This window comes from Aotus nancymaae, unplaced genomic scaffold, assembly GCF_030222135.1.
Source record: "Aotus nancymaae isolate 86718 unplaced genomic scaffold, 86718_ANA_hifiasm-v0.15.2.pri h1tg000016l, whole genome shotgun sequence".
Lineage (NCBI taxonomy): Eukaryota > Metazoa > Chordata > Mammalia > Primates > Aotidae > Aotus > Aotus nancymaae.
In genome coordinates, this window is record NW_026988428.1 from 21,675,279 (window position 1) to 21,701,663 (window position 26,385).

The 26,385-nt window shown below is 38.1% G+C and overlaps 1 protein-coding gene across 2 annotated transcripts in view; it reads right to left on the reverse strand.

Moving 5' to 3' along the window:
• Positions 1-5,505: 5,505 nt before the first annotated feature.
• Positions 5,506-26,385, reverse strand: part of SYT1 (synaptotagmin 1) — a 268,273-nt gene continuing 247,393 nt past the window's right edge. For both annotated transcript variants that reach the window (XM_012442029.3, XM_064376939.1), the window contains exons 8-9: positions 13,407-13,540; positions 5,506-8,561 (exon numbers count right to left, since the gene is read on the reverse strand). In XM_012442029.3, coding sequence (XP_012297452.1) covers positions 8,355-8,561; positions 13,407-13,540 — 341 coding nt within the window. In that variant the 3' untranslated portion in view covers positions 5,506-8,354. The remainder of the gene's footprint in view (positions 8,562-13,406; positions 13,541-26,385) is intronic.

Here is a 26,385-nt window from a genome sequence, read left to right on the forward strand (position 1 = left end):
AATATTTACTTCTGGCTCTTTACAGATGAAGTCTGCTGACTTCTAGGCTAGATTTAGAAAGACAATAGCTACCATTTATTGAATGCTTATTTTATACCAGGTTTTAATGTCCATTATCTTTCACTTTCAAAATTAAGTGACTTGTTCAGGGCTATACAGTTATGTGAATGAAGCAGGATTTGGCCCAGGGCTGCTGGCTTGAAGGCTGGCACTTCCTCCCCTCTCCAGAGAGAGCTGGAGCAGGGTGGGGCAGCTGTTGTGAGCCAGCTGAACACTTGTCGCCAAAGGCAGCTTTTGTGGCACGGAAGGGGAGGATGCTGCAAGTCTAAGGGAGCGATGGGCAAACTGAGCAGGGCAGGACCTGGGAAACCTCACAGTGCTGAATGTCCATGGGGTCTGTTGTGAAGGTGAGGCAGAAGAAAGAGTCACATCCAGACATGTTATTTTCCTTGAGATTCTCTCCTCCCATACTCCCTTCTCAGACTCTCTGCCAAAGCTTTCTTCATGTCATTGATTTTCCAACAAAGCTGCCTGGAGTAGTGAGAAGAACTGTGGCTCCAGAGTTGAGAGACTCATACTCCAGCTCTACACCTGTCATCACCGAGGTACATGACCTATGCAGTTGGCAGTCATTAGAGTCACCACTCCCACAGCTGGAGAGCCTTTGAGGAAACTGGAATGTGTAATACCAATGGCAGTGCTTTGATGGAACCTTCCAAGAAACCATAGTGGCAGCTGTGAAATTGAATTTTCCCCAATAGTTCTAATTCAGGAAACTCATCCCAAGAAAATAAGTAGAAAGGATTATCTATTATTTATCTATCTATCTGTCCATTTAGCTAGCTATTTGTCTTATACATAGTCACTAAAGTATCAACTGCAATGTATTTATGTAAAAATTAAACTAATAACAACTTAAATATCTGATATTAGGGAAATGATTAGGTTTATGTTTATCCACTTGAAAAGGAAAGTCATTTGGTCATTAAAAAAATGATAAAAACTATGTGGCAATAAGAAAAAAGGCTTATTTTTCATGTTAAGTGAAGAAAATTGATACTAAATTCTATGCACATTATGATTAAAACTAGAAGGCAGATGTATGTGGACCAAGAATGTGAGCATGTATGTGAAAGCAAAAAGCGTAAAGTGCTGTGTAGAGTGATTATTGTTCTTTTCTATTTTCTTTTTGCCTTGTTAAGTTTCTGTAACAATACGTTCTTTTCAGGAAGCCAGGAATCTAAAATTGTATTAATATCTCAGTGCTTTCAAAAAAAGCATCTGTGGGAGGCTGAGGTGGGTGGGTTGCTTGAACCCAGGAGTTTGATACCAGCCTGGGCAACATAGTGAGACCCCTTGTCTTTACAAAACAAAAACAAACAAACAGAAAAAACAAAGCCAGGCATGGTGGTGTGAACCTGTGGTCCCAGCTACTTGTGAGGCTGAGGCGGGTCACTCGAGCCCAGGAGTTTAAGGTTGGAGTGAGCTATGATTGCCTGGGTGACAGAGCATGATCCTGTCTCCAAAAATAATAATAATAATCTGTTTTAAAATATATAGCAACTGATTGATTTTCCTGGCAACAAATAGGAAAGTAAGTGGAAGTTTTCAGATAATCGAAAGGTGGTACACACTTTAAAAATTTCCTAACAGTGTTTTTAGTAAAAGGAGGAATGACCAGGACGCTGCTATCACCTGAGTTTGTCCCTCCTCTTAGGGCTGGAGGTATACCAGAAGCTGAAGAGTAGCTGTTTGCTGTTTTTGTCTGCTCAGTATCTACTTTTCTTTCTTGTCCATATCATTTTGATTTTCTTTTGAGGAGCTATCCTTCCTCCATCTCTTTGGCTCTGGGTCTAGAGACATGGCCTAGTTTTGGCTGAAGCAAATACTGTATCATCATCTGGCTATAGTGATTGTTTTAAGAGCATGTGACCTAAGCATATGAGTCAGGTTTGGGAATTTTGGTGGTATAATTTTTTTTTTTTTTTGAGACAGAGTTTTGCTCTTGATGCCCAGGCTGGAGTGCAATGGCACGATCTCAGCTCTTTGCAACCTCTACCTCCCCGGTTCAAGTGATTCTCCTGCCTCAGTCTCCTGTGTAGCTGGGATTACAGGCATGTGCCACCACACCCAGCTAATTTTTGTATGTTTAGTAGAGCCAGGGTTTCTCCATGTTGGTCAGGCTGGTCTCAAACTCCTGACCTCAGGTGAACTGCCCGCCTCCCAAAGTGCTGGGATTATAGGCATGAGCCACCACAGCCGGCTGGTGGTCTAATTGTGAAACAAACACTCTCTGCAATCATGCTAAGCTGGAAGAATATGTGTGAAGCTCCCAAGGATCATCCCTGTTGCTACAGGGGGACATAGAAGCTTGACAGTGAAGTCAATACTAAGGATAGCAGAGTTTAGGAGGAAGGAGGAGAAAGAGAGAGAAAATGATGACACTGTTTGTGGCTCTTGATCCAGCTCTTCCTAAAAGTAATCACCCACCTGGAACTTCCTGGTTAGGTGAGCCAGTTGTTTATCTCTTTCTCCCTCTCTCCTCTTTTGCCTTTCTTTCTCTCTTTTTTCCTTAATACAGCTTGATTTAGATTTCTTCCATTTGCAACTCAAACATTCTTACCTATAAAAGGTGTCAACACTTTGCTGCAGAGTCCAGAGGGGAAAGAAGTTGACAGAGTTAAAGTGGACAGCTGAAAAGAAAGTGAGTCCCAACTTGCTAAGTAGAAAATACCTCTTAACCTTGTGTGTGCCCAAGTAGGGGCAAGAATATTTTGCACAGGGGATAGGCTTAGCTGGCAGGATAGTTACCGTTAAGGAAAGATGAATGTGAGAACTTTGGGGATATTCATTGGTGGGAAGCCGTGGGGGGCGAAGAAATCAATATAGCTGAAATGTGGATTTGAAAATGCATATAACAGCCAGCCTCAAAACTTAGATTACACAAATCATCAGCATGTTTGCATAGTGCTATCGTTTCTGGGTCTCTCTTGATGGCTCCTCCTGCATAATTATTGATCTGTATGCTTTGGAAAATTACTTTGGACATTTAGTACTAGGCTATTTCTCATTTTTATTTTCCTGCTTTTTTGTCTTCTTATTCCAAAGTCATCATTTGACTGTTTTATGGTAAAGATTTGTGTGTAGCCTAAATCAGTTGCTAAACATCAGAGTCCTGTGCATATGTAATAAAGATGTGTTGCAGTGGGGGTGGGAGGTAACTACAATCATGGTTGGAATTTTCAAATCTGTTAAGAATAAACTCTGCATAAATAGAATAAGAATGTGATTTCTATGCATGTTTTATCAGGTGGGGGATGACTTGTGTGATTCAGAAACATCTGACTCCTCTGTGAAAGAAAGGAAAGCATTTAAAAAGTGCTTGCAGCTGGTAACAGGTTTCCTAATGCGTTGATCATTTTCTGGCTGTTCTCATTCCCGTCTTTGTACCCTGCTGTATACTTGGGGTGGGGTCTGAGCCTTTGCAGACTATTTTTCCTAGAATCCCTTACCAGCTGGTTCTGCCAATGGGAAGCACTGGTCGGAGTGGAAGGGAGGAGGGGAAAAGAGATCCTCTTCCTGCCTTCAGCTTCTTTCAGCTTCCTTCTAGCAATAGTGAGCAGCTAATGGATCAGGGTTTTCTGGCAGTTCCATCACCTCTAGGGTGGACCAGCACCCAATACCCTTTTGTAGTCCTAGAATCATGCAGTCTCCATGCAACCTTGTCCAAGATTCTAGCCCCTCCTTTTCAGTCCCGGGCTCCATGAACACTACATTCTCTATTTTCTCCTGCCAGCTTGGGAGGTGATATCTACTAATCTCTGGGTTACTCCACTGTCTCTGCTTTGCTTTCTCAGCTCTCCCTTATGCAGTCAGTTTTCTATGTTAAATTCCCTCACTGAAATATGTGAAATGATTTTGTTTTCCTGGCTAGTACACCAAATAAATATCTTAAATGTATTTATATTAGACCTTCAAACCGTTTGGGAAAATAACATTGAAAAAGGATGATGTGATTTTCTTTTTCTTTTTGAGAATTCATTAAGAAATATTCTTTAGTTTTCGACCAAATTTCAAGAGCATTTTAAGAAACAAAATCCTCACCATTGAAAACCAAACAATTGTGATTATTTAATGTTGATTTTTAAAAATTCGTAACCCTAGTTGTGCCTTACATTTCCTTTTAAAAACTTAGATTTAGAAACCTTTGCCAACAACTTCCTCACAGTGAATAGTAATTAAGCAATCTTTCCTCTGGTTGTCTTAGCAGTTTGGGTTTCGTTCCTATTTTTATTTGGCCATGACTGATAGAGCTGATGGAAGGAAGTATGATGTATGTAGCCAACCCTCAAAGACCCTATCATGAATACACTTGTCAAGTGATATAAATTTTGCAGAAGTCTTGCCCATTCCTTGACTTGGGTGACTCCTGCCAGTTCCTTTTGTACTTTGCTATGTTATCTTCTCTAGAAAACTCTTCTTGATATCTCCTCCCCAAAGAATGTGTTGTGGGATTGGATCCCGAGGATACAGATTCTGAGATTAAGCTGTACATAAAGGGGTTTTATTGGAGGAAGTTCTCTTAGGAACAACACCTGCAAAGCAATGAGGAAAACCAACAGGGCAGAGAAAGAAGTTGAATTGCAGCACAGTTGCAAAAGCAGTCTCCACTAACCCCTGGGGCTATGAAACTGAGATGGCACTTCAGAGAGATCCTGCATCAGCAGCCAAACTTGGGCTGCTCCCAGGGAGGATGCATAAACTTAGGTGAGACAGCTTCCTTCTGTAGAGCACAGAGGGACACAGCTGTCAGCTATCAGCAAGCACCAATTCTAGCAGCTGCAGCAAGAATACCTCTCTGCTGAAGGGGGATCATGGTGATACACCACGGTATCTACTACGATTGATCCAGTTAAAATCCTCAGGGACCTAAGATCCTTACTTTTAAGTGCACATCACAGTGCACTGCGATAGCGTATTTACATCAGCCTGAGACTGTGGGCTCCAGCATCCAGTAAGGTAGGCACTTGATAAATGTTAAATTTAGTGGAGAAAAAGTGTTTACTTATTTCTCCTGGCAATCGCAGTAGGTATAGAATTTAACGTATCATGCTGTTCTCCGAAACTGGGGTTAAAACAATCTTGTTTGCAATCCCGTTCTGGAAAAGCTGTGTGACTTGGGTTCTGGAGTGAAAACTCTGAAGGATGCATGTTGGGGCAAAGTGAAAAGCCTCAGAGTATGCCTGATGAACTGATCACAAACAGGAATAGAGAAACACATGTGGAGAATGACACTGCCCAGGAACACAGAGCAGTCACGGCCAAATGCTCTCCAGGCATTGTTTTCCCTCCAGCCATTCTGTAGTCATCAGTCATCAGTGACTCAGACACTGGCATTCAGTGCAAACTTTTGTTTAGCTGCTGTTTCCAGGAGTCCCCCAAAGTCAATAGGCCATTGGCTTACCACCAGAGTCAGGCAAGGAAAAGAGTGGGAAGGCGGCAACATCAACAGGAAATAAAACATTTTTATTGAATATCTGTGTAATATGTTAAGTCATTTTTAACAACAATCAGAAAACTACTGTGGAATTCACTACACAAAGTGAAACAAAATTTAAACCACCTCATCAAAAAATGAAGGTAAAATACAGCTGAAGGAGTTGGCTCGCGGGCCACGAGCCATATGGCAGAAGAAAACACCCCAACATTTCTACAAGATACAGAAAAAACCCACACAGAGAAACACTCAAGCAGGCAGTAAATATACACAAAGGCAACTAGGATCTTTCTAGAGTATCGGATTCTAATATTTTACACAGCTTTGTCAGAAAGGTACATGTGGCTTATTTGAGGATGAATCTTGGTCATAAAGCAGGTTCCATCACTGACTTGGGAAGATGGCATAGTACCAACTAATTCTATGGTGACAATCCCATGTCTGGCAGTGTTGCAAGAGAATACATTAGCAGTACTTTAATGCAAGAAATAATATCTGCTCAGCAGCTTGAACCTGCTTGTTTTAAAGTGTTGTTCATTGTGAATAACTTAAAGCTGAAGACAGTGAAATTAAATGTCATTTCTGGTATTTCAATAATTTTTAAAAGCCAATCAACTCCCTCTCTTTGGAAGGGTTTGGTCCTTTAAATTGAGAAGAGTCTTGTTTGAATTTTCTGTTCAAGCCATGATTTAATCTCACAATCTGACTTGTGTATATTTTCTATTACCTATGTTTTTTAGAAGTATGGACCTTCAGCAGAAGGAGATGGTATTTTTCTTTTGTCCTTTGTGTCTGTCCCAATTATAAAGTGTTTGCTATGTCTGGGCTAAAAGGCAAAAGCACTTGCCCCCTCTTTGATAAGGAAACAGTAATGATAGGAATTCCAGATTTTCTGGGAAACAGCCAGCCCCATGTTCAAAGCCTACCATCAGCCCTTTTTGAATTCTCTTTAGTTTTTGAAAAGACATGGTGTGATATCCTGAAGTCTGAACATGAGGTTAATGCTTAGTTTTCCTCCATTTTGTTTTGGTATTTGTGAAGATAAACTTTCATTTCAGAGGATCACTACTGTCTGTGGCCCGGAAATTAAAATAGGTCACAGAAGTGAGTGGCAGAAAAGTGAGTAGATGCAATGTGACATAACAGGCTGCCCTTCCACAAAGTGGTTGTCTACCATAGTGGGGAAAAATATGGAATATTGCACAGTGCTTGACAAAATGCTGTGTTCCACCCCATTCTATGTATCTTCCTTGTCCTATGCATAGCTTTTCAGTTCTGAATTGGTCCTTTATAATGAGAACTGTTTGTGCTACACACACCTTGGGCAGTGCAGTAGAAGGGAATGGCAGTATTGTTACAATATCACTACAGAATAAATTGAGTGCTATCCACTGAGGAAACTACGTGTCTAAGCACACACGGCAGTCACAGTGTTACACAGAGCAGTCCTTTAAGACTCTTATGGAATGACTAGTAGCTTCATAATAGTGCCATTTACTACATAATAACATTGAAAACATTTAAAAACTCCTCCTAAATCAAGCATCTAGTATACATAAGAGGTTGCTTCAGTTTTCTAGAACTTGTTCTTGGTTTGTTTCACCTTTTTTTAAAGGACAAATTGAAACTTATTTAAGTAAAAAGAGTATATAAAAAGATCACTAGCTGTCTGTTTTGGCTTAATTGAAGTGCATTCAGAACTATGGCTAATCGTTGTTTTTTTTTTTTTTTCATCTTTTGGTGGGATCACAATACTGTCTGTTTACCACAAAGTAATTTTGTGTAATAAGCACAGATTGCTGTGTTAAAAATATTCTGCATTCCTTCTAATCTGGTTTTATATAATAAAATATTTTGTTACAAATTCTAATGTGCAACCGTTTTGGAATTATTATAAGTGTGAAATCTGGAACAGAATTCACAGGATGCACATTTTGTATAAAGGTAATAACGGAGAGCTACTTTTTTCTTTTTAAATAGCCAGGCAATATTTCATAAATGTTGACTTCTCCTCTCAGCTTCTTCTCTCCCATCCCCAAACAAATGTGTGTACACCACACGTGCGCGTGTGCACACACACACACATACACACACACAGAACACCTTGTAATATGAAATAATTGACTCCTGTTCAGTTGCTTCCTCAAATTTAAGAGTGAAGCCATTATTTTAGCTTTGTAAATATGTACAGACAGATGCTATTCTGGTTTGTGGCTATGCTTCCTTGAGGTCAGCCTGGATGCTGCTGCTCAGATCATTCTATTTTGCCTGTGCAGGATTTTTAAAAAATTGGATTCACCTACCAAGTATGTGGTGTAAGTTTATCTGGGAAAGCTCAGGTTTAAGTTGTCCTTTAAGATATCAGTTTAACTGTACTAGTGCCTTATGAGTTGATATTTTTGCTGGAATGCAGACGATACTATATTTACCATATAATATATTATCAGCTCTCCTATATCTCAGTCAATTTACATAGTTTAAAATAGAACATCTTATTAAAAACATCTAGATATACACAGATTAGGAAACGCTTACAACATACAAATACACAAACTAGAAATAAATCTTTAGCATACTGGTATATACAACGGTGTGATACAATAAATAATTTCAGTCATGCTCTATCTACACATCATATTGCTTAAAAGAAGAGTAGATTTGGAGGGCAGTGGTATGATGAAAACTTAGGGGCTCTCTACATTTAAATTTGTGCAAATTAAAACAGGATTTGAAGTACCACTGAATTGTGTTAGGAATGCATGGCTGGAGAAATGAAAGGACCCATATTACTGAGGTATTTACAGATACTGGCTAAAGAGCACTATATGGGCAAATGCAGAAAGGCTTCTTCTTTCCTTTACTTCTTGACAGCCAGCATGGCATCAACTTCCTCCTCTACCTGCAGGGTGTGCCACTGGGCAATAGGTCGCCTGGGATTGGCCAGCATGTCTGACCAGTGTCGCAGCTCCGCGCCGGTGCTGTTGTAGCCCACAAAGACTTTGCCGATGGCATCGTTCTTGCCAATCTTGTCATAGTCCAAAACAGTTACCACCACCTGCACTTTCTGAAGGGAGACACAAAATGAATATGAATTATCTAGCTCTAGAGATAAGACCCAACTAGAAAGCGTCCTTGAAATCTAAGGAATTGGAAATAAAAGAATCAATCTCTAACCACTAGAATGAGGATGAAAATGGCTTGAATGTAAAAGCTTGAGTCTAATCTTTCTTTTTCCATTACTATATCATCATTGTCACCATCATCATCTTAATACTCAAACATTATTTTTTATTAAATATTTTGCACTAAGTCTTTTTCCTGAACGAACTGTTACTTCTCATATCAGATCCTATTAATATTGCCATTATACAGATAAGGATGGGTGAAGCTCTGAGAAGTTATATAACCTGCCTGAGGTTGTTTAAGGAATGAGTTGTTTGGTTTTCAGCGCCTATCCTGTAAACCTCTATGCCATGGAGTCTGTGTCAACTTTTGCTAACCTCTAAATTCATTTGCTTCAATAGCCTCATCAGTGAAAGTTCTGGCATTGGTGTTCAGGCCATTCTATTTGATTATAATTCCCACGGCAACCACGTGCAATAATCTAATTTCAAGGGGGCGACAGCATGTTACAAAAAAATTAATATAGAATTTCAAATAATCATATGATTGTGAGCATAAAATGTGACAATACAGTGAAAGTCTTTAAAAAATAGTAATAAAGATTTTTTTTCTCATCCATACATTCTCTCAGTAAACATTTACTGAGTAACTACTATGTATCTGGCATATACAGTAACTACTATGTATCTGGATATCAAATGGAAGTATCCTTTTAGGCTATACAGGATTTACTTCAGTGATTCCATCAGATTTTGAAAATTTGATAACTTTCTCTTCTGAATGATTGAACTGATGAAAGCAAATCTATACCATTATGGTATGAAAGATACAGTTTTTAAAAGCACATTTCAGTTCTATTTCCTGAGTAACGAATTTACTTAGCAGAATATGTGATGGTTTCAATCTAGCAACTGAGTGTAAAGATAAGAGTTTAAAATAAATGGAATATGCAACATTTATGGCCAGAGTTAAAGTAGCAGAAAATATAAAAGCTAGGGCCAGATGAAGATACAGCTGAGTTATAGCCCTATAGTGGACTTTATATGCTGAGACTGAATTATTATATTAATGAAATGAGAAATGTCATTCATATACAGCTTCAGAACAGAGAAAACAATCCCATCTGGAAGTGGAATTTAGAATGTAAAATGCAACACAATGGCAATAAAAGAGACAATCTTCCCTTGTAGTGATTCCATTGTTAAAGGAATTAGCTATCCAATGGGTAGGTTCTGGAACCAAGAAGAGGGATATATTGATTCTAAGAACTTGTCCTAAGCAAATTTATCAGGAAACAATCATATTATAATGAATGGGGTGGGATACATTATACACAAAGGTAACAGAAGTTTTAAAAGTTTGATTCTTTCACTTAGGAATGCATTAATTAGTGACACTCAAAACAAAATATCCTTGTGAAGGCTTTGGATTAATGTTTCCAGTTGCATATGTAGTTTATTTCTATATTTGGGGAGGACGGGTTACATTTTCATGAGCATTTGGAAATTAGTGTATTTTGTTTCTTTCATAATACATTTTATAGGGATAGAGAAAGACAGAGGACAGGCATATTGTTTTATTACCTCAGGATAAGGGAAACCTAACCCCCTATTTTAGCATGCGAAATACTTATATTTTCTAGAAAAAGGCAAAGACTATAAATGTTGCCTCCTATAAAAAAAGGAAAAGAAAAATAATAAACTGACTCAAGGAACAGAGAAAGAGGGATACAGAGAAAGGAATGCTCATTATTTCCATGTCTAATGTATTCTATATTGGGCTCAGTTTCTGTCTGTTCTGACAAAATGTTATTGACTCTAAAATGATGCCCTAGAAACCTAACATGTGTCTTATTTTTAATGTTTTTCACTTTCAATATATTTGCATTTTCTGCATCTTGTAGTTGAAAAGGATTATTTATTTTAAAGTCATAGAATTGTAGCTCAATGGGAGTCTTCATCTCAATGCCTTGTTTTATATTATTTTTGGAATTAAAAAAAAATGCCAGGAGGTGTTAGTTTCCATAGGAATAAGGTCTTAGAACTCAAAAGAGTTCACTGAAGAAATATTACAAAATAAATTGTTGGAAAAAATTGATGTCTTAAGGGTTTGCAAGGGAGTCCAAAGCAGGGGGCCCACTGGTTCAGGCTAGTGAACAAATTATTGGGAGCAGGGAACCAGTGTCCTCTGCATTTATTTATATAACAGAGGTTAAAGTAAGTAAGTATGTATAATTTGCCACTATGTGAAAATTTATATGATAAATGTTGTATTTAAAACTATCAACCAATATGAAGATGGTGGAGTTATTGGTTATTTTGGATCATTTAAGACTGCCCTATATTACACAGTAGCTACTAGCCACATCTAGCTGTTTCAATTTCAATTTAAATACATGGAAGTTAAATAATGTTCTTTGGTCACATTAGTGACTGAGGTACTCATTTGCCACCTGTGGCTACCATATTATTGGACAGTATGGATGACGGAGTATTTCAATCATCACAAAGTTCTATTGGACAGCACTAATTTATATATTGATTTAAACTTATTGTTAGATCCATTTTCTAATAAAATGTTAACTTGAAAAAGAGAGGACATTAGCATGTGAATAATAGTAATAATAATGATGATGATAATAGGACCATTTACTGTGTTTTCCTATGTATTGGGCACTGTCCCAAGTGCTTTTATATGCATAATCTCACTTTGACAAGGATTCTGTTATCATTCCTATTTGATATATAAAGAAATTCTAAGCCTGTTTGTTTAGAATCTCAATTTTATATCTCATATAAAATTGAGATAATAACAATGGTACTTTTGTCATAAAGTTCTTCTAAGGATTAAGTGAGATTATGTAAATAAAGTGGTTAACTTGGACCTAGGCACATTATATATATACATATATATATATATATATACACACACACACACACACATTAATCAAAAGACATAGATATATGTATATATATGTCTTTGGATTAATGTTTCCATGAAGAAAGCTAATATAATAGCTATACTTATTTTATATATGTATATATTATATAGTTATACTTATTATATATATAAAATATATCTTTTATATATAAAATGTATGTGTGTGTACATATATACACACAAGCATGTATATTTTATATATGTAATGTAAGTGTAGATATTATATTAGCTTTCTTCATGGAATAAAGCTGTGATTAATTCATAAGATACTGTCTTCTAAGAATAGATTAAAGGTAAATGAACACACAATTGGGCATATTCAGAGTGGTATTGCACTATTCACAACAGCCAAGATATAGAATTAACCTAGGTGTCCAACAACAGATGAATGGATAAATAAAATGTGGTACATATACACAATGGAATACTACTCAGCCATAAAAAAGAATCAATCCTGTCATTTGTGGCAATGGATGGAACTGGCAGATATTATGTTAAGTGACATAAGCCAGGAACAGAAAGTTAAATACTGTATGTTCTTACTCATGTGGAAGCTAAATATAAGTTGATATCATAGAAGTAAAAGGCAGAACAAAGGATACTAAAGACTGGGAAAGGGAAGATAGAGGGAGATTTGTTTAAGGATACGAAATCACTGCTACATAGGAGGAATGAGTTCTAGTGTTCTATACCATTATAGGATAGCTATAGTAACAATAACATATGATATAATTTCAAATGGCTACAAGTAGAATATTGAATGTTCCCAAGACAAACAAATGATAAATATTTGAGATAATAAATACACTAATTACTCTGATTTGATAATACCTTATATATATGAAAACATTACTATGTGCCCCATGAATATGTACAACTATTATTTGGTAAATAAAATAAATAAAGAATATTTGTTATTCTGGACCTTTAGAAGGCCCTTTGTCGTAGGTTTGATGTCTGCTCTCCATTTCTCCTTCAAGTTATGAGCAAACTTTTATATCACTGAAAATATACACCTGTGCCAATTATTTAATAAAATGTAAAAAGAGTGTTGCTTTATGCAGTTTGACTCTCTGATGCCCATTAAAGATTTGCAAGAAATGGCCCAAAATTATTGGATATGAACTTTGGATTCTTATAGGCTAACTATGGAGATGGGGTGAGAAAATGTAAATATTTTAAAAAAGCCCTAAATGATAAGGTTGCACGTTATCACTGTGGCTCCACATAGCAATTTAATTTGAACATGTTAACCACAAGGACATTTAATAGAATACTTCCCATCATAAATATTGTCTGGCAAATTGAGGCTCCACTTTTACTAAAATAGCCATCCATTCCAACTCAGACACAGGAAGCTGAATTTAGATAATTAAAAATGCAACTTGGCCTAATTTTTCTATTGTTAATCATCTTTTAATAAAGACTCAATATGCTGCATATTTAGCATCAACGAAAAATATTTCTCTTACCACTATTTTTTGCTCTGACAAGGAGACTGACTTATGGCCTAAGAGTAAATAGCGAAAGCTCATTTTTCTCTTGGCTTTTTAACTTTTGTAGCTGCACTTTTGAGTTAGCAGAGTTGTTGTGTTGATTTTCTTTTTCCGACTTTATTTCTGCTCAACACAGTGCCAGCTGTTTTTGGTTGATGAGTCAGCACGTCCTGTGTTGTATATTTTATCCTACCCTCTTGATGTAGCTCAGCCATCAAATGTGCACGGGAGAAAGAACGGCAGTTCTAATGAAGGCATGTGCACTGATAACTTACAAGATCTGTGTGTATAATTTATGTGGTCTGAAGGAATGAAATTGAGTGGGAAGATAAAATTATGTTTGACATTACCTGGATTTGTTCAAAAGGTACTTCAAAGCTGAATGACTCATTGTAGTAGGGGTTAAGTGTGTTCTTTTTAATTGTTGTCTTTTTCTTCTTCAGCCTCTTGCCATTCTGCATCAGATGAATCTTCACATAAGGATCTGAATGAAAAACAGGAAACAAAAACTTTAGGAGATCAGAGATACATATTTTATAATTTAGCTTATAAAAGAATTAAGTATTTCCCACAGGTAAATAATTATATAGCATGTATTTAGTATTTTTAAAATTCAATAATTTGTTACTGAAATAGTTTAAGGTACCTATGGGGCATGCTTTTTGCCATGATAGCTCAATATTTATAGTTTGATTTAGAAGATGAGAGTAGTGGTATGCTGGCAAACCAGCTCTTTGGGGTAAAAAAAGTATTGACATGTAGCATTTCCCTATGTCTATGGTATATATATACCCCAACCAAGGCCAATGTCAAGGCACTAAGCTTAACAATTGGCCTAAAAAATTAACAGTTCACTCTTGTGAGCTGGCAAAGGGCTTGCCTGTAGCATAACACTGTATGAGAATAAAACTCTTAACAGAGAGAGAACAAAGGAGCCATTTCATTCATTCATTTATTCATTTAATCAATATTAGTTGAGTGCCTATGATGTGATAGGCACAGTTAGGTCCTAGGAATATAGCTGCAACACAATAGACTACCCCTATCTTCGAAGTGAAACTTCAGTCTGTGGGGGAAATAAACTAAGTTTGTATAGAAACAAAAGACATGAAATTACAAGTTGACAAGAGTGCTCTGTAAGAAAAAAGCAGAATGGAGATAATATAGGAAATACCAAGGATGGTATGGTGAATAGTAAAGTAGGAAGGCAATTTAGGTTTTAGATTGCTCTGGTAAGGCATCTGCGGAAGTAAAATTTAAACTGAGATGTGAAGGTTAAAGAGTGAGATGAGGCCAGCTGAGCCTGAATATTTCTAGTAGAGAAGAACTTCAAGTGTTCGAGGAAAAGAGAAGAGACCGGTACACACCAAAGTAATGGGAAAAGGAGCAGACAGATCCCCTGAGCAGTTTCCCTAAAGCCTCATTAGGCAAAGATCAAGTAATAAGTCACTGGAGGGGCAGGACAATTCCCTTTTACAGCTCCCATTACTAATGGATGAATATTGTACCTTCAGGTCACTAGAAACCAATGCTCACAGTTGAAGGAAAATCTCTACTGTTTTTCTTAAACATTTTTCCATTTCATGTGTAATGCATGCTCATTATAGAAAAAAATATCAGAAAGCAATGATGACCAAAAAGAAAAAAAAAATTTGAATCTAGGATTTTACTTCCCCAAAATAACTACTGCTAAACCTTTCAAATTTCTTTCCTCTCTCTCGGAACATGTAGAGCTGGGAGAAACTTTCCAGATGATCTAGTCTAATGCCCACCTATTTTTAGAAGAAAAAACTGCAGATGAAAAAAGGGTATTTTTATCTCCCTCTCCCTATCCCCAGTAGAACATAACTCCTAAGGGACAGACACTTTGTCTGTCATATTCACTATTTGAATTTGCTAAAACAGTGCCTGGCACATATTCAGTTTCTGTTGAATAAGTGCAACTTATTTAGGGCCTCAGTCTGGGTCTTTTGACTCCCAGTCCTGTTTTTTTCCCACTCCCCTAAAGCCTACATTACCAGGATATGTGTTGTTAGGAGATTTTTTTAAAATGTTACATCCAGTTAAGGGGATCATAATTAAGATTTTCATCAAAATTAAGAATATCTTTAAAAGCCAGTCCTAGCGGCTGGGTATGGTGGCTCACGCCTGTAATCCCAGCACTTTGGGAGGCCGAGGCAGGTGGATCAGGAGGTCAGGAGTTTGAGACCCTACTAGCTAACACCATGAAACCCCGTTTCTACTAAAAATATAAAAATTAGCCAGGTGTGGTGGCACATGCTTGTAGTCCCAGCTACTTGGGAGGCTGAGGCAGGAGAATTGCTTGAATCCCGGAGGCGGAGGTTGCAGCGAGCCGAGATCGCACCATTGCACTCCAGCCTGGGCGACAAAGCAAGACTCCATCTCAAAACAAACACACAAACAAACAAGAAAACCCAAAAAATCCAGGCCTAGAGATGAGAAACCAGCTCCGTAAACTAAAGAGTTGGTCAGTTAAAAAAAAAAATCCACTGTAAACTGTTGTAAATGGAAGCAAAAAATGTCACTGATAATCCATGTTATTGTTCACAGCCAATGTTGATTTGGTTCAGAGACCTTGTTTGTCTTATAAATTCCCTAGCCCCCCATCAAACCCCTTGTATTTTTTTGTTTTTGTTTTTGTTTTTGAGGTGAAGTCTTGCTCTTTCACCCAGGCTAGAAGGAGTGCAGTGCCGTGATTCTGCTCACTGCAACCTCTGCCTTCTGGGCTCAAGTGATTCTCCTGCCTCAGCCTCCCGAGGAGTTGGGATTACAGGTGCCGGCCACTGTGCCTGGCTAATTTTTGTATTTTTAGTAGTGACGGGATTTCACCATCTTGGCCAGGCTCGTCTCAAACTCCTGACCTCGTGATCTACCCGCCTTGGCCTCCCAAAGTGCTGGGATTACAGGTATGGGCCACTGTGCCTGGCCCCCCTTACACTTTTACAAAGATAATCATGTCTCCAGTTGTTCTTTGGCACTGATGAAATACACATATCTACTATATATGCCTCCTGTGTTCATGTGTTGAAACTTTATCAACCTAATTGAGGCACAGGTTTTCTCAAGAGAAGCACTCTGAGTATTCATTGATTCATTTAACACAATAAGTGATAAGAAAAAGCCTTGCACATCTGCCATTTCAGTAAGCAAATTAAAAACCCAACAGGATAGTTTCAGATTTTGCTAAGAGCTCTGACATGATGTTATTAATGCCTTGGGGAGAATAGGGTAATTTTAAAAAGATTGATCAAGGAAGTCCTCATTGAGACGACAAACTTTAGCTGAGAACTGACAGACATGAAAGAATCAGTCATTTGGCTGTATGGTGGACGCTTGTACCCACCAGAAGGAGCAGTATCTGCAAAGGCCCTGAGTTGCCCCTCATTCTGCATGTTTGTGAAACAATAGAAGGCAAGGGGCACAGAGGTAGATGGTGAGGTCAAAGAGGTAACTTAGGACCTGCTGATTTGTTGCTTTTGTAAGCAGAAGCTGCCAGTTCTGATGATTCAGATGTATTCTATAATTTTGTGATATATAAAAAAGAGAACAGAGGGTTGAGGGCCGGGCACGGCAGCTCATGCCTGTAATCCCAGCACTTTGGGAGGCCGAGGCAGGTGGATCACCTGAGGTTAGGAGTTCAAGACCAGCCCGACTAACATGGTGAAATCTCACCTCTACTAAAAATACAAAAATTAGCTGGGCATGGGGTGGCCCACACTTGTGATCCCAGCTACTCCAGAGGCTGAGGCAGGAGAATCGCTTGAACAAGGAAGACGGAGGTTGCAGTGAGTCAAGTGAAGCAGGTTTGGAGCTGCTATAAATGGGTAGTCTCAATCTTTACCTTTGGAGATTGACTCTGATGCAGGTGCCAAAGCACTTACTTTGCAGGCAAAATTCCCCTCTTAATCATAACAAGCTGGAAGTAACTTAGAGTTCTTTATCAGCTTTTGTGCTTGGATAAGTCTTGACATATGTACCTGGAATGGGCACATTTGAGCATCTTCTTGGCCCAACAATCTGAAGTCTTAGATTGCTTCTCAATTTCCTCCAGTCTTGATTGCCAGGGAACTAAGTGCCTTCTAGTTCTTTCATTGTATTGAAGTCTTGTCCTGAACTTGGGTCCCTTTAGTGATATCCCTAATCTCTTGCTTAGCTTGTTTGTAACTTTTTCTGAGACATAGACCTTGCTCCTATATCCCTAGCTAGTGGCTGAGTCCTCTAAATGGAAATACACCCACCTATGAGTCACATTTGTGCTTTAAGAACACACTTTTTAAAATTCTAAAGCAAAGATTAGCTCTCCTACAAAATAGGCCTTTGGATAATTAAATATGTTCTGCTTTAGGGGTTGTTCTGCAAAGCAAAATCCTTGTCAGTTTCTTGATGGCTTAGAAGTCCTCATGATTGCATAATAAAACACAATTTTATGCAAATAATAAAATAAGATGTAATGAAACTCATGAATGTTGCTCTTGCTTTTCCTGAGCACAACTGCCGGGCACCATGCATGACATCTAAACATTCACTAGGTTTTTCGAAGCATGTAAATAGCGTAGGAAATCTGCAACCAAAAAACTGGGCTACTGTTTCTAGGCCCTCTATATCTCCGCAACTATATGGATTTATTCTGTTTCCCAAAACAAGAACTCATGGAATGCTTCATCATTTAAATACTGACACCCTGTCTTCAACGTCATTTAGATAATCCCTGTTGCCACTGAAATAGATGCAAGACGTGAGACTCTTCACTTCTTTTGTTTGACTTATCTTAAAAAAATAGTTGAGCCCTTTTTTAAAAAAAAAAAAAACTTTGGTAGAAGGGAAATCTGTTCTCTGATGTCTGTCTAGTTTCTACTAATGTTTGTAACTGTTCGCTTCTGAAAAATGATGAACTGAGATCAGAAAAAATGTTCTTCATTCCCAACAACACACTGCAGGTACAGTGAGTGCAGATACATGGCCTTATCTTGGATAATTTCAGGGCTCTCATTTGGCTTCGTTATTGATGTGGCACTGCTATCCTTTATCCACCATTGTCAGGCTTTCTTTTTGTCTGAAATCAGCCTTGCTGGGCTTTATCTCCTTTCTGTCATAATAGTTGTTATGACTTGGAAGCTTTTCATAACACTGTAATAAACTTATCCTCAAACTTTTATATGTTGACAAGCCTTTTTAATATACCAAATTGGGTTATTTGCTCCTACCAGTTACAATTATGGGAGGCAGAATAATAGCTCTCCAAAGATGTCCACGTTGTAATCCTTGGAACCTGTAAATATGTTACCTCATAGGGCAAAAGGGACTTTGCAGATGTGATTAACGTTGAGGATCGTGAGATGAGAAGATCATCCTAGATTATTTAGGAGGGGAAAATCAAACCACATGAGCCCTTAAAAACAGAGAACATTTCTGGACTGTGGTGAGAAAGATGGGGTTTTGCCATGTGGCCCGAGCTGGTCTCAAACTCCTAGCCTCAAGTGATCTGCCTGCCTTGGCCTCCCAAATTGCTGGGATTACAGGGTTAAGTCACTGCACCCAGTCAAAAAGGCTGATTTTTTTAAAAAAGAATTCAAACCAGTCTATTCTGACTCCAAACCTGCTGCTCTTTGTGATTTGTCAGAGAGACAATTTAATACAGTGTTTACAAGTACAGACTCTAGAGCCAGCCTAATTTGGATCTTGGCTCTGCTTTTTTCTAGCTGTGTGGTCTTGGAGAAGTTATTTCACTTCTTTGTGGCATAATTCCTTCAATTGTAAAGTAGTGAAAATGATAATACCTAGCTCATAAAGTTGTTAAAATTAAATTGAATTACCACATGGAAAGTGACTCAAAGTGTGGCTGGCACATTTTGTTGTTAATTATTACTGTGGTTTTATGAAAGGGCTAACATCTAAGTCAGCATATGTGAATCAGACTCTCCTTCAACTCACTTTGCTGAATTGGTAACCACCATTAGCTAGTGGGAAAACATCTTCTCGTTTGCTGCACAAGTAAGCCAAGCTATCCCAGTCCCAGTTTATTTCTGGAAAGAAGCATACCCCCTCTAAACAACTGGTTCATTTTGAAGATTGTAATCCTGTATGAGATAAAAGACAAAGGGAGCGTTTCTTTCATCACTGCCTATACGAGGTGGTCTCGCGGCGTGAGATGGGAAACTGATTTAACATCCTGTACAGTTTGCTCCCACTCCTGACATGAATAGATCAAATCATACAGGGCTGAAGAGTTAAACTCCGAGTTCCTGGTGAAATCTTATTACTGAGGCTATAGGATAGTCTGAATCAATACCGATTTGCTGAACTTCTTTCCAGATTCTGAGGCCAGCTAATGTTGATACACTTAGGCATATTATGCCTGAATTATCTACTTTCCATATTCTGCTGAAAATGAGGAATTAGAGAAAAACAATACCTCAGGCTTGAGGTTTGTTGTTGTTGTTAGAGATGTGGTAATACGTGCTGGTGTTGGAGAGAGGTGATATCCATACATCTTCCCTTACTTTTTCTCTTGACTCCTTTCTGCTGTGAGAAAATTTTATAGTCTGTTTTCTTCTTTCTGGTTTCCTCTTAGCTGTAAAGCTACCCCCCATCCCAAACCCTGTCCTATTCAGAATGAGGAATAGGAAGTCACTGTGTTAAAGTTACAGCCATATGACTTACCAAGTCAAATCAAATTGTTCCTCAGTTCCAAGACAGTGGAGACTTAGAACACTGAGTATGCCATGTGAGAAGGAAGCAGAGGATCCTAGCATGGAGACTAGATGACTACTTTGGTCTCACTAGTTATTTTCAGGGATGAGGATATAGACCTTGTTCAACTGGTTTTGTAATTACTTGATCCTGTCTAGTCTATGAGCAACTCTAAAGATAAACTAGCAATTCTACAACTCTGACAAATGGGCAGCCCTTCTGAATATAATTCATGGAGTAGACAGCCTGTGGCCTGGTGCCATTCTTTTTTGTTTATTTAGTCCATATTCTGGCATTAATTTTGAGTGAAACATAGCTCTCTCATATTAATTGGTAGGAGTTTCATTTTTGAAGGGTTCTTTCCAGCAACCAGTACCTAGCAGATTGATCTAGCCCTGATGCTCCAGTATCTAGCTCTAGGTGGCGTGAACTATCACCTCCACCTAGTCCTTCAGGCATGGCATTCCATCCTACTTGCCTCCATTAATATACTCTGGATACAATGAATCTGCCATCTTTTTTGGCCAGGGAGTAAGAAGAGATGATATATGATATATAGGCATTATATGGCATCTGACATATGCCTCTATTTCCTTGCTGTTCCAATTACTGGCCTTCTCCATCACCCACCATGCTGTACAAAGGCTTGGTTGGTTTGATGACTTCAACTGTCTAGAGGGAATAGAAAAAAGGAAGTTGGATGTGGATCAAAAGATACCCCAGAAATTCTCTCTTTTCCAGGTAATTCTTGATCCCACCTTTGCTGGCATTTCTACAGTACCCTTCCTGCTAAACTCTCCTTTGCTCTCTTTTTTTCTCTTTGAGCATGAGATGATCCTCCTTTATTCTCTCCCATCCCTTCCTCTGCCCCAGGATGCTCAAGGACATATTTTAATGAGTATATCACTTTTGACATTATTTTAATGCATGTTTGATAGGATTTTTCTCTGCACCCCTTTTCACAGACACTCTATAATGTAACCTTATGCTTCTAATATTATTGCTACCTCTGTTAAACAAAATTTCTGACCACAGAATCTGGCACAGGATTGCAGTGTCTTCTTCACCAACACTGGTGTCATGGGCACAGTTTCAACATGTGGAGCTATATCCCAAACAACTAATATAAAGTAAACTTGGAGGAAGAATTTGGAACTAGGTACAAAACTTAGTAAGTGATTTTTCTCCAATTATAGGGACCCAGTGGGCAAGTTTTGCAGAAATGTAAATGAAGCCCATGTGCTATACGATAAGGCCACCACCACCTTACCTCTTCTCTTATCCTGTAGACAGAGACCTACCGAGCTCGTTCCTTCCCTTTTAAGCCTGTCCTTGTGCTGTGACTCCAACCTCATAGACCTAAAAATTTGGAGCCATATTTGATTTGATTCTTTCTTCTCTACTTCTCATGCCAATTTATCTTCACGCTGTTTCTCTGGTTATTTCTCTCTCTCTAACCGACTACCACGTCTCAAGATCAGAAATCCAATTCTCTTGCAGTAATGTCCTCAATTTCAAAGCATTCTTCATATAATTATTAAAGCTATATTTGATCATACTATACTCCTCATTAAAACTCTTTAGTGGCTTGTGGACTCAAAAAGAAAAAAAAAAACCAGACTCTACCATGCCTTCACAGCTGCATCGTAACTTATTTACTGTCTTATCTCCACAAACACTATGCTATACTCATGGTAGACACTTACTATTCCTCACAGAGAATTTTAAATACCATGTCTTTGAACTGGCTGTGCTTCAGCCTGAAAAGCTCTTTCTTTCTTTCCTCAGCTAAAGCTTAGTTTAAAAGTCACCTCTTCCCTGAAGACTTTACTAATGATTTCCTCAGTCTGAACCTTCAGACAAATCATCTTTTGCCCTGCAGCATTTTCTTTTGTACCACCATAAACTACATATCTCTTTCTTTTCTGGTATTGGAGGACTTCTGTGGTAATCTAATAACTTAGAAAATAAGATTCCTATGGGAAAATATGTTTTGAATTCAGAACTGTTGGCTTTGAGATGAACTTTGGAAAGGCCATTTACTTCTAAAATCAGAGCTTCCCCCATCACTATTCCATACCCTACTTTAATGCCCTGGAACGTTATCACCACCCTCTTCTTCTCTCAGGCAGTTCGAATCTCAAATTATGCTAACTTCATAGAAATATAATTGCCAAACAGCTGGCTGTAAGCAGTGATCCTTTTGTGTGAGATATAAAGGAGCCACTAAATGCTTTTTGTATTTACAATGAGAACTAGAAAGTAGCACTTCAAAGCCAAATAATGCAAGATGCCTGCAGTTTTCATTTTGGTAGTTTTGCATAATTATACTGCCTTTTTTCTTAACTACTACAGTGACCGCAGGTCCTGTGACCATGGCCTTTCCATTTCAAACAAACTTCTCTTGATAAGGAATAGCCTCATTTCAGCTGTTTTGTTCAATCCCTTCTTAGCCAGTACCCAGCTTCTGAGTATCTTCAGGTATTACTCCTTTCATCTTTTTTCCTTTGGATAATGTTCATTATTTTCAACTTACAGTGTTGGATAAAGATAATAATATTGGTATCAATTAGGGCTCTGAACTTCAAGTGACTGAAAAACCTATTCCAAATTGTTTAAATTGTAAAGGTAACGTACCGGCTAATATGATAGAAAAAGTACAGCTGTGTGGAAGAGATTGTGAATTGTCCTCTAAAATCCATTTTCCCTCATTTTTTAGCAATAGAACCCTTGAAGTTTTACCAGGGCAAAAGTTCACCCAGCTAGAAGCATTTCTCTCTGACTGTCTTATGACTCAGTGTGTCCACATGTTACCTTCTGACTCTTAGATGGGAGTAATATGTGTAACCTCCATAGATATCCTTAAAGCAGGGGTTCTCAGTGGGGGGCTATTTTCCCTCCCAGACAGCTGGTGATGTCTGGAAACATTTTTGATGGTCATTACTTAGAGAGGGGAATGCTACAGGCATCTAGGCGGTAGGGGCCAGGGATTCTGCTAAACATACAATATACAAGACAACTTCAAAGAAAATAATTACCAGGCCCAAAATGTCAATAAAGCTTAGATTGATAAGCCTTGCCTTAGAATAAGCTTCTTGCCCTCAACTCTTCCTTTCTTTTTTCTTGTAACTGAAACATGGCTGTGATGGGAGAGTGGTGAAGCATCATTGGCTTTGCAACATGAAGACAATACTCTAGCAGAACAGCAGTACAAGATAGGACGATCCTGGGTCCCTAGATGACCTCACAACCCCAAACTGCTTATCAGTCTTGGCCAGCCATATAGTTATGAGGTAGATAAAAGGAGATGTAAGGAAGGTAAAAAATTTAGCAGGTGTGGCTCACACCTGTAGTCTCAGCTCTTAGGGAGGCAGAGGCAGGAGGATAGCTTGAGCCCAGAAGTTTGAGACCTGCCTGGGCAATATAGCAAGACCCCATTTTCCACAAAAAGAAAAAAAAAGACAAAAAAAGAATTTAAAAAAAAGGAAATTTTCTCTTTTTGTGTCCCTGTATTTTGGAAACTCTTTGTTATAGCAGTTTGTTCCCTGTCTAATACAAATCCAACAGTATCAGCAAAGTCCCAGGTTTGGCCTTTCCAGCCATTCTAGGCTTTTCTCTTATGGATACAAATGACTGCACCAGCTACAAGTCTTATATCATCACACTATTCCACCCAAGGGAAAAGACAGTCTACATCCAGAATTCCCAGAGGAAGTCCTAAGTATATTCTGATTGGACTAACATAGATGAAATGCTTATTCTACATTAATCCCTGAATCCCTGTGTCTAAAAGAATGTGATGAGGTAGGTTGAGTTATGTGTCTATCTTTAAATCATTAGGAGGGGCAGGTAGACCTAACCTTGGAACTGGGGGTAAGCTCAATTGTATTCTAAGCACAAGGCTAGAGTAGAATAGGGTGGTTCCTCAAGCAGAAGCCAGAAGGCTCTAGCCGAAAGAAGGGAGAATGGAAGGTGGGTGGCAACCAACCAATGTTTATAGAGGTTCTCAACCTAGAGTCACTAGAACACCATCTCTGCCTAAACTTGGAAGTGTGTGCTTGCACTTATTTGCAGAGAATTTTCTTCCCACATTAGATCAAATTCCTAGGCATGAGCCATCAGGCACTTGTATAAAGTGGCCCAGTAGTGACAGAGACAGAGTTAAAACATAATAAATCTAACATTCAGAGTTTCTTTGCCAACTGCAGCTTTTCTTGTTCACTTATTGAGTAAGCCTTAGTTCATCAGTAAGCCCATCATTTAATAGTATACAAATAATTAAGTAGTAATAGTGCTCACAGAGCAAACAATTTCTGTCACTGGCAGCTTCAACACATTTACTTGAGGGGGGTCTTTATAAATAATTTACAAGTACTTAGAGAAGACTACATTAAAGCATTTAAGTGTCTTTATAGTTTAAAATGTCTATATAGAATAAAATACTCCCTATAATGTAATGATGCAGCATTAAAAATATATTCTGGGAAAATTTTCTATGTAAACACACAATTTAAAAATGAATTTACATTAGTTAAGTGCAGTGCTTGCTAGAAGAAAACAACATTACGCAAGTGACTACTACAGAGAAAATCAACTCCATTTTAATGAGACATCATAAAATAGCAAAGGCTGATTTAGTTCATTAATGGTGGCAGAGTGCTTTGAAACAGATAAAAAACATAAATGCAAACTGCTACTAGTATAAATAAATGGAAAGCATTTTTCTTAGTGGTGGGGGAAACCAGTGAATTCCAAGTCATTTCCAACATTGCCAAATGGACTGCCTGTGACTGTCAGCTTCTTGACAAAAAATGTAGGAATGCATATATAAAAGCTGAAAAACAAGGATATGGCAGAGAAAGAGTTCTCAGGTGGGGCATGGTTATGGGCAGGTGAAATTATCAGTGTGAGGGTTGCAGCACCATCCTTAGTAGAGGGGCAAGTACATTATGCTTGTATAATCTGGATATTTTCCATTCAGCTTTTATGGTGAAATTCTTCATGTATAATTCAAGCCTGTTTCTCCTTTTCTTTGGAAAATCTTTCAGGAAGAGCAAATGCATGAGTGGAAGAACAGTAGTAATAATGTCTGATTCTTTCTGGATGACTACAAAGAGTTTGGTGGAATGACCAAGGATAAACTGTTTGTATAAGCTGATTACAAACATGAAGACAAAAACAAGTCAAATGATTCAGTAATGCAAACAAAATTGCAAATGGTAAATTCGACTTGATTTTTTTTTGAGATATGGACTTAGCTTCTTATTTACATCAGATGAAAGGTCACTAGTGAGATTTTTCTTTAAAAAATAATTCAGCATTTCTAATTGATGAAATAATATCAGTAACATTGTTATAACATTGCTGCTAGGATTTTTAATAAATGTACGTGTAATATGATGAATTAATGCTACTTCTTATCCACATAGAAACAGTCTCTAGACAATTTAACATGAGTACAAAATGAAAACAATGTGAGAACAGAGGGTATCTTATATATCATATGACTACATGGGGTGCAGGCTCTTCAGTGGAGTTACTCAGGCTCACTCAGTTATACAGCTGGTTTGGCCAGAATCAATTTTACTTTCGTTAACTCTCTATTCCTTGAATGCACTTGCTTTAAAATATCTGCATGCTTTCTAAACATTCTGCCCTCTAAGAATTAAGCAGTGTATGGACTGAGATAATCTGAGGATAATTCAGGGAGAGATCTGGAAATGCTTCCAGAAAGTGGAAAAATCACTCTCATTTCCTCATGGTGAACTATTTCTAGTACTTTTCAAGGGTTTGGGTATATTTCCTAGGGGGTTGGGTAATGCCTTCTAAGTTTTCTTAGCTGAATATGTCTCTGTGCTTCTTTCTCTGCTTGAAAAAGAAAATAAGACCGTGTGTAGTGGCTTACACCTGTAATCCCAGCACTTTGGGAGGCCAAGGCAGTTGGATCACAAGGTCAAGAGTTGGAGACCAGCCTGGCCAACATGGTGAAACCCTGTCTCTGATAAGAATACAAAAATTAGCTGGGGGTGGTGGTGTGTGCCTGTAATCCCAGCTACTCAGGAGGCTGAGGCAGGAGAATGCTTGAACCCAGGAGGCAGAGGTTGCAGTGAGCTGAGATCACGCCACTGTACTCCAACCTGGGAGACAGAGCAAGACTCTGCCTCAGAAAAAGAAAAAGAAAAGAAATTTTTTTTTTTAAGGGAGTTTCTTTCCCTTTGCTACCCCCTTTCTATCCTTAAGTGACTTTGCAGAGTCTATGGACCTGGAAGAGGATGAACAATGCACCTGTTTTCTCCCATTAGAAAAAGTGATAATGTTTTTTAAGATCTTTAATATTTGGTTTGAAATTTTATAGCATTAATAATGTAGGCCATATTTTAAAAATAGAAACTTTGAACATGTTAGTTGCCTTATTATCAAGGTTTTATATTTGAATGTTGATTTTCCTTATCTTTCCAGAGAGATATTTCATTTTAATTCATTGATGACCCAATATGGTTCTCTTTCATAAAGCTGCAAAATTCTGTTTAAAATCAGCTGGCATACTGCACATCAAGAAGGTAAAGAGCTTTGCAGGAGAGATCAACTTCTACCTTGGTATTCTAGTTTTCTTACAAT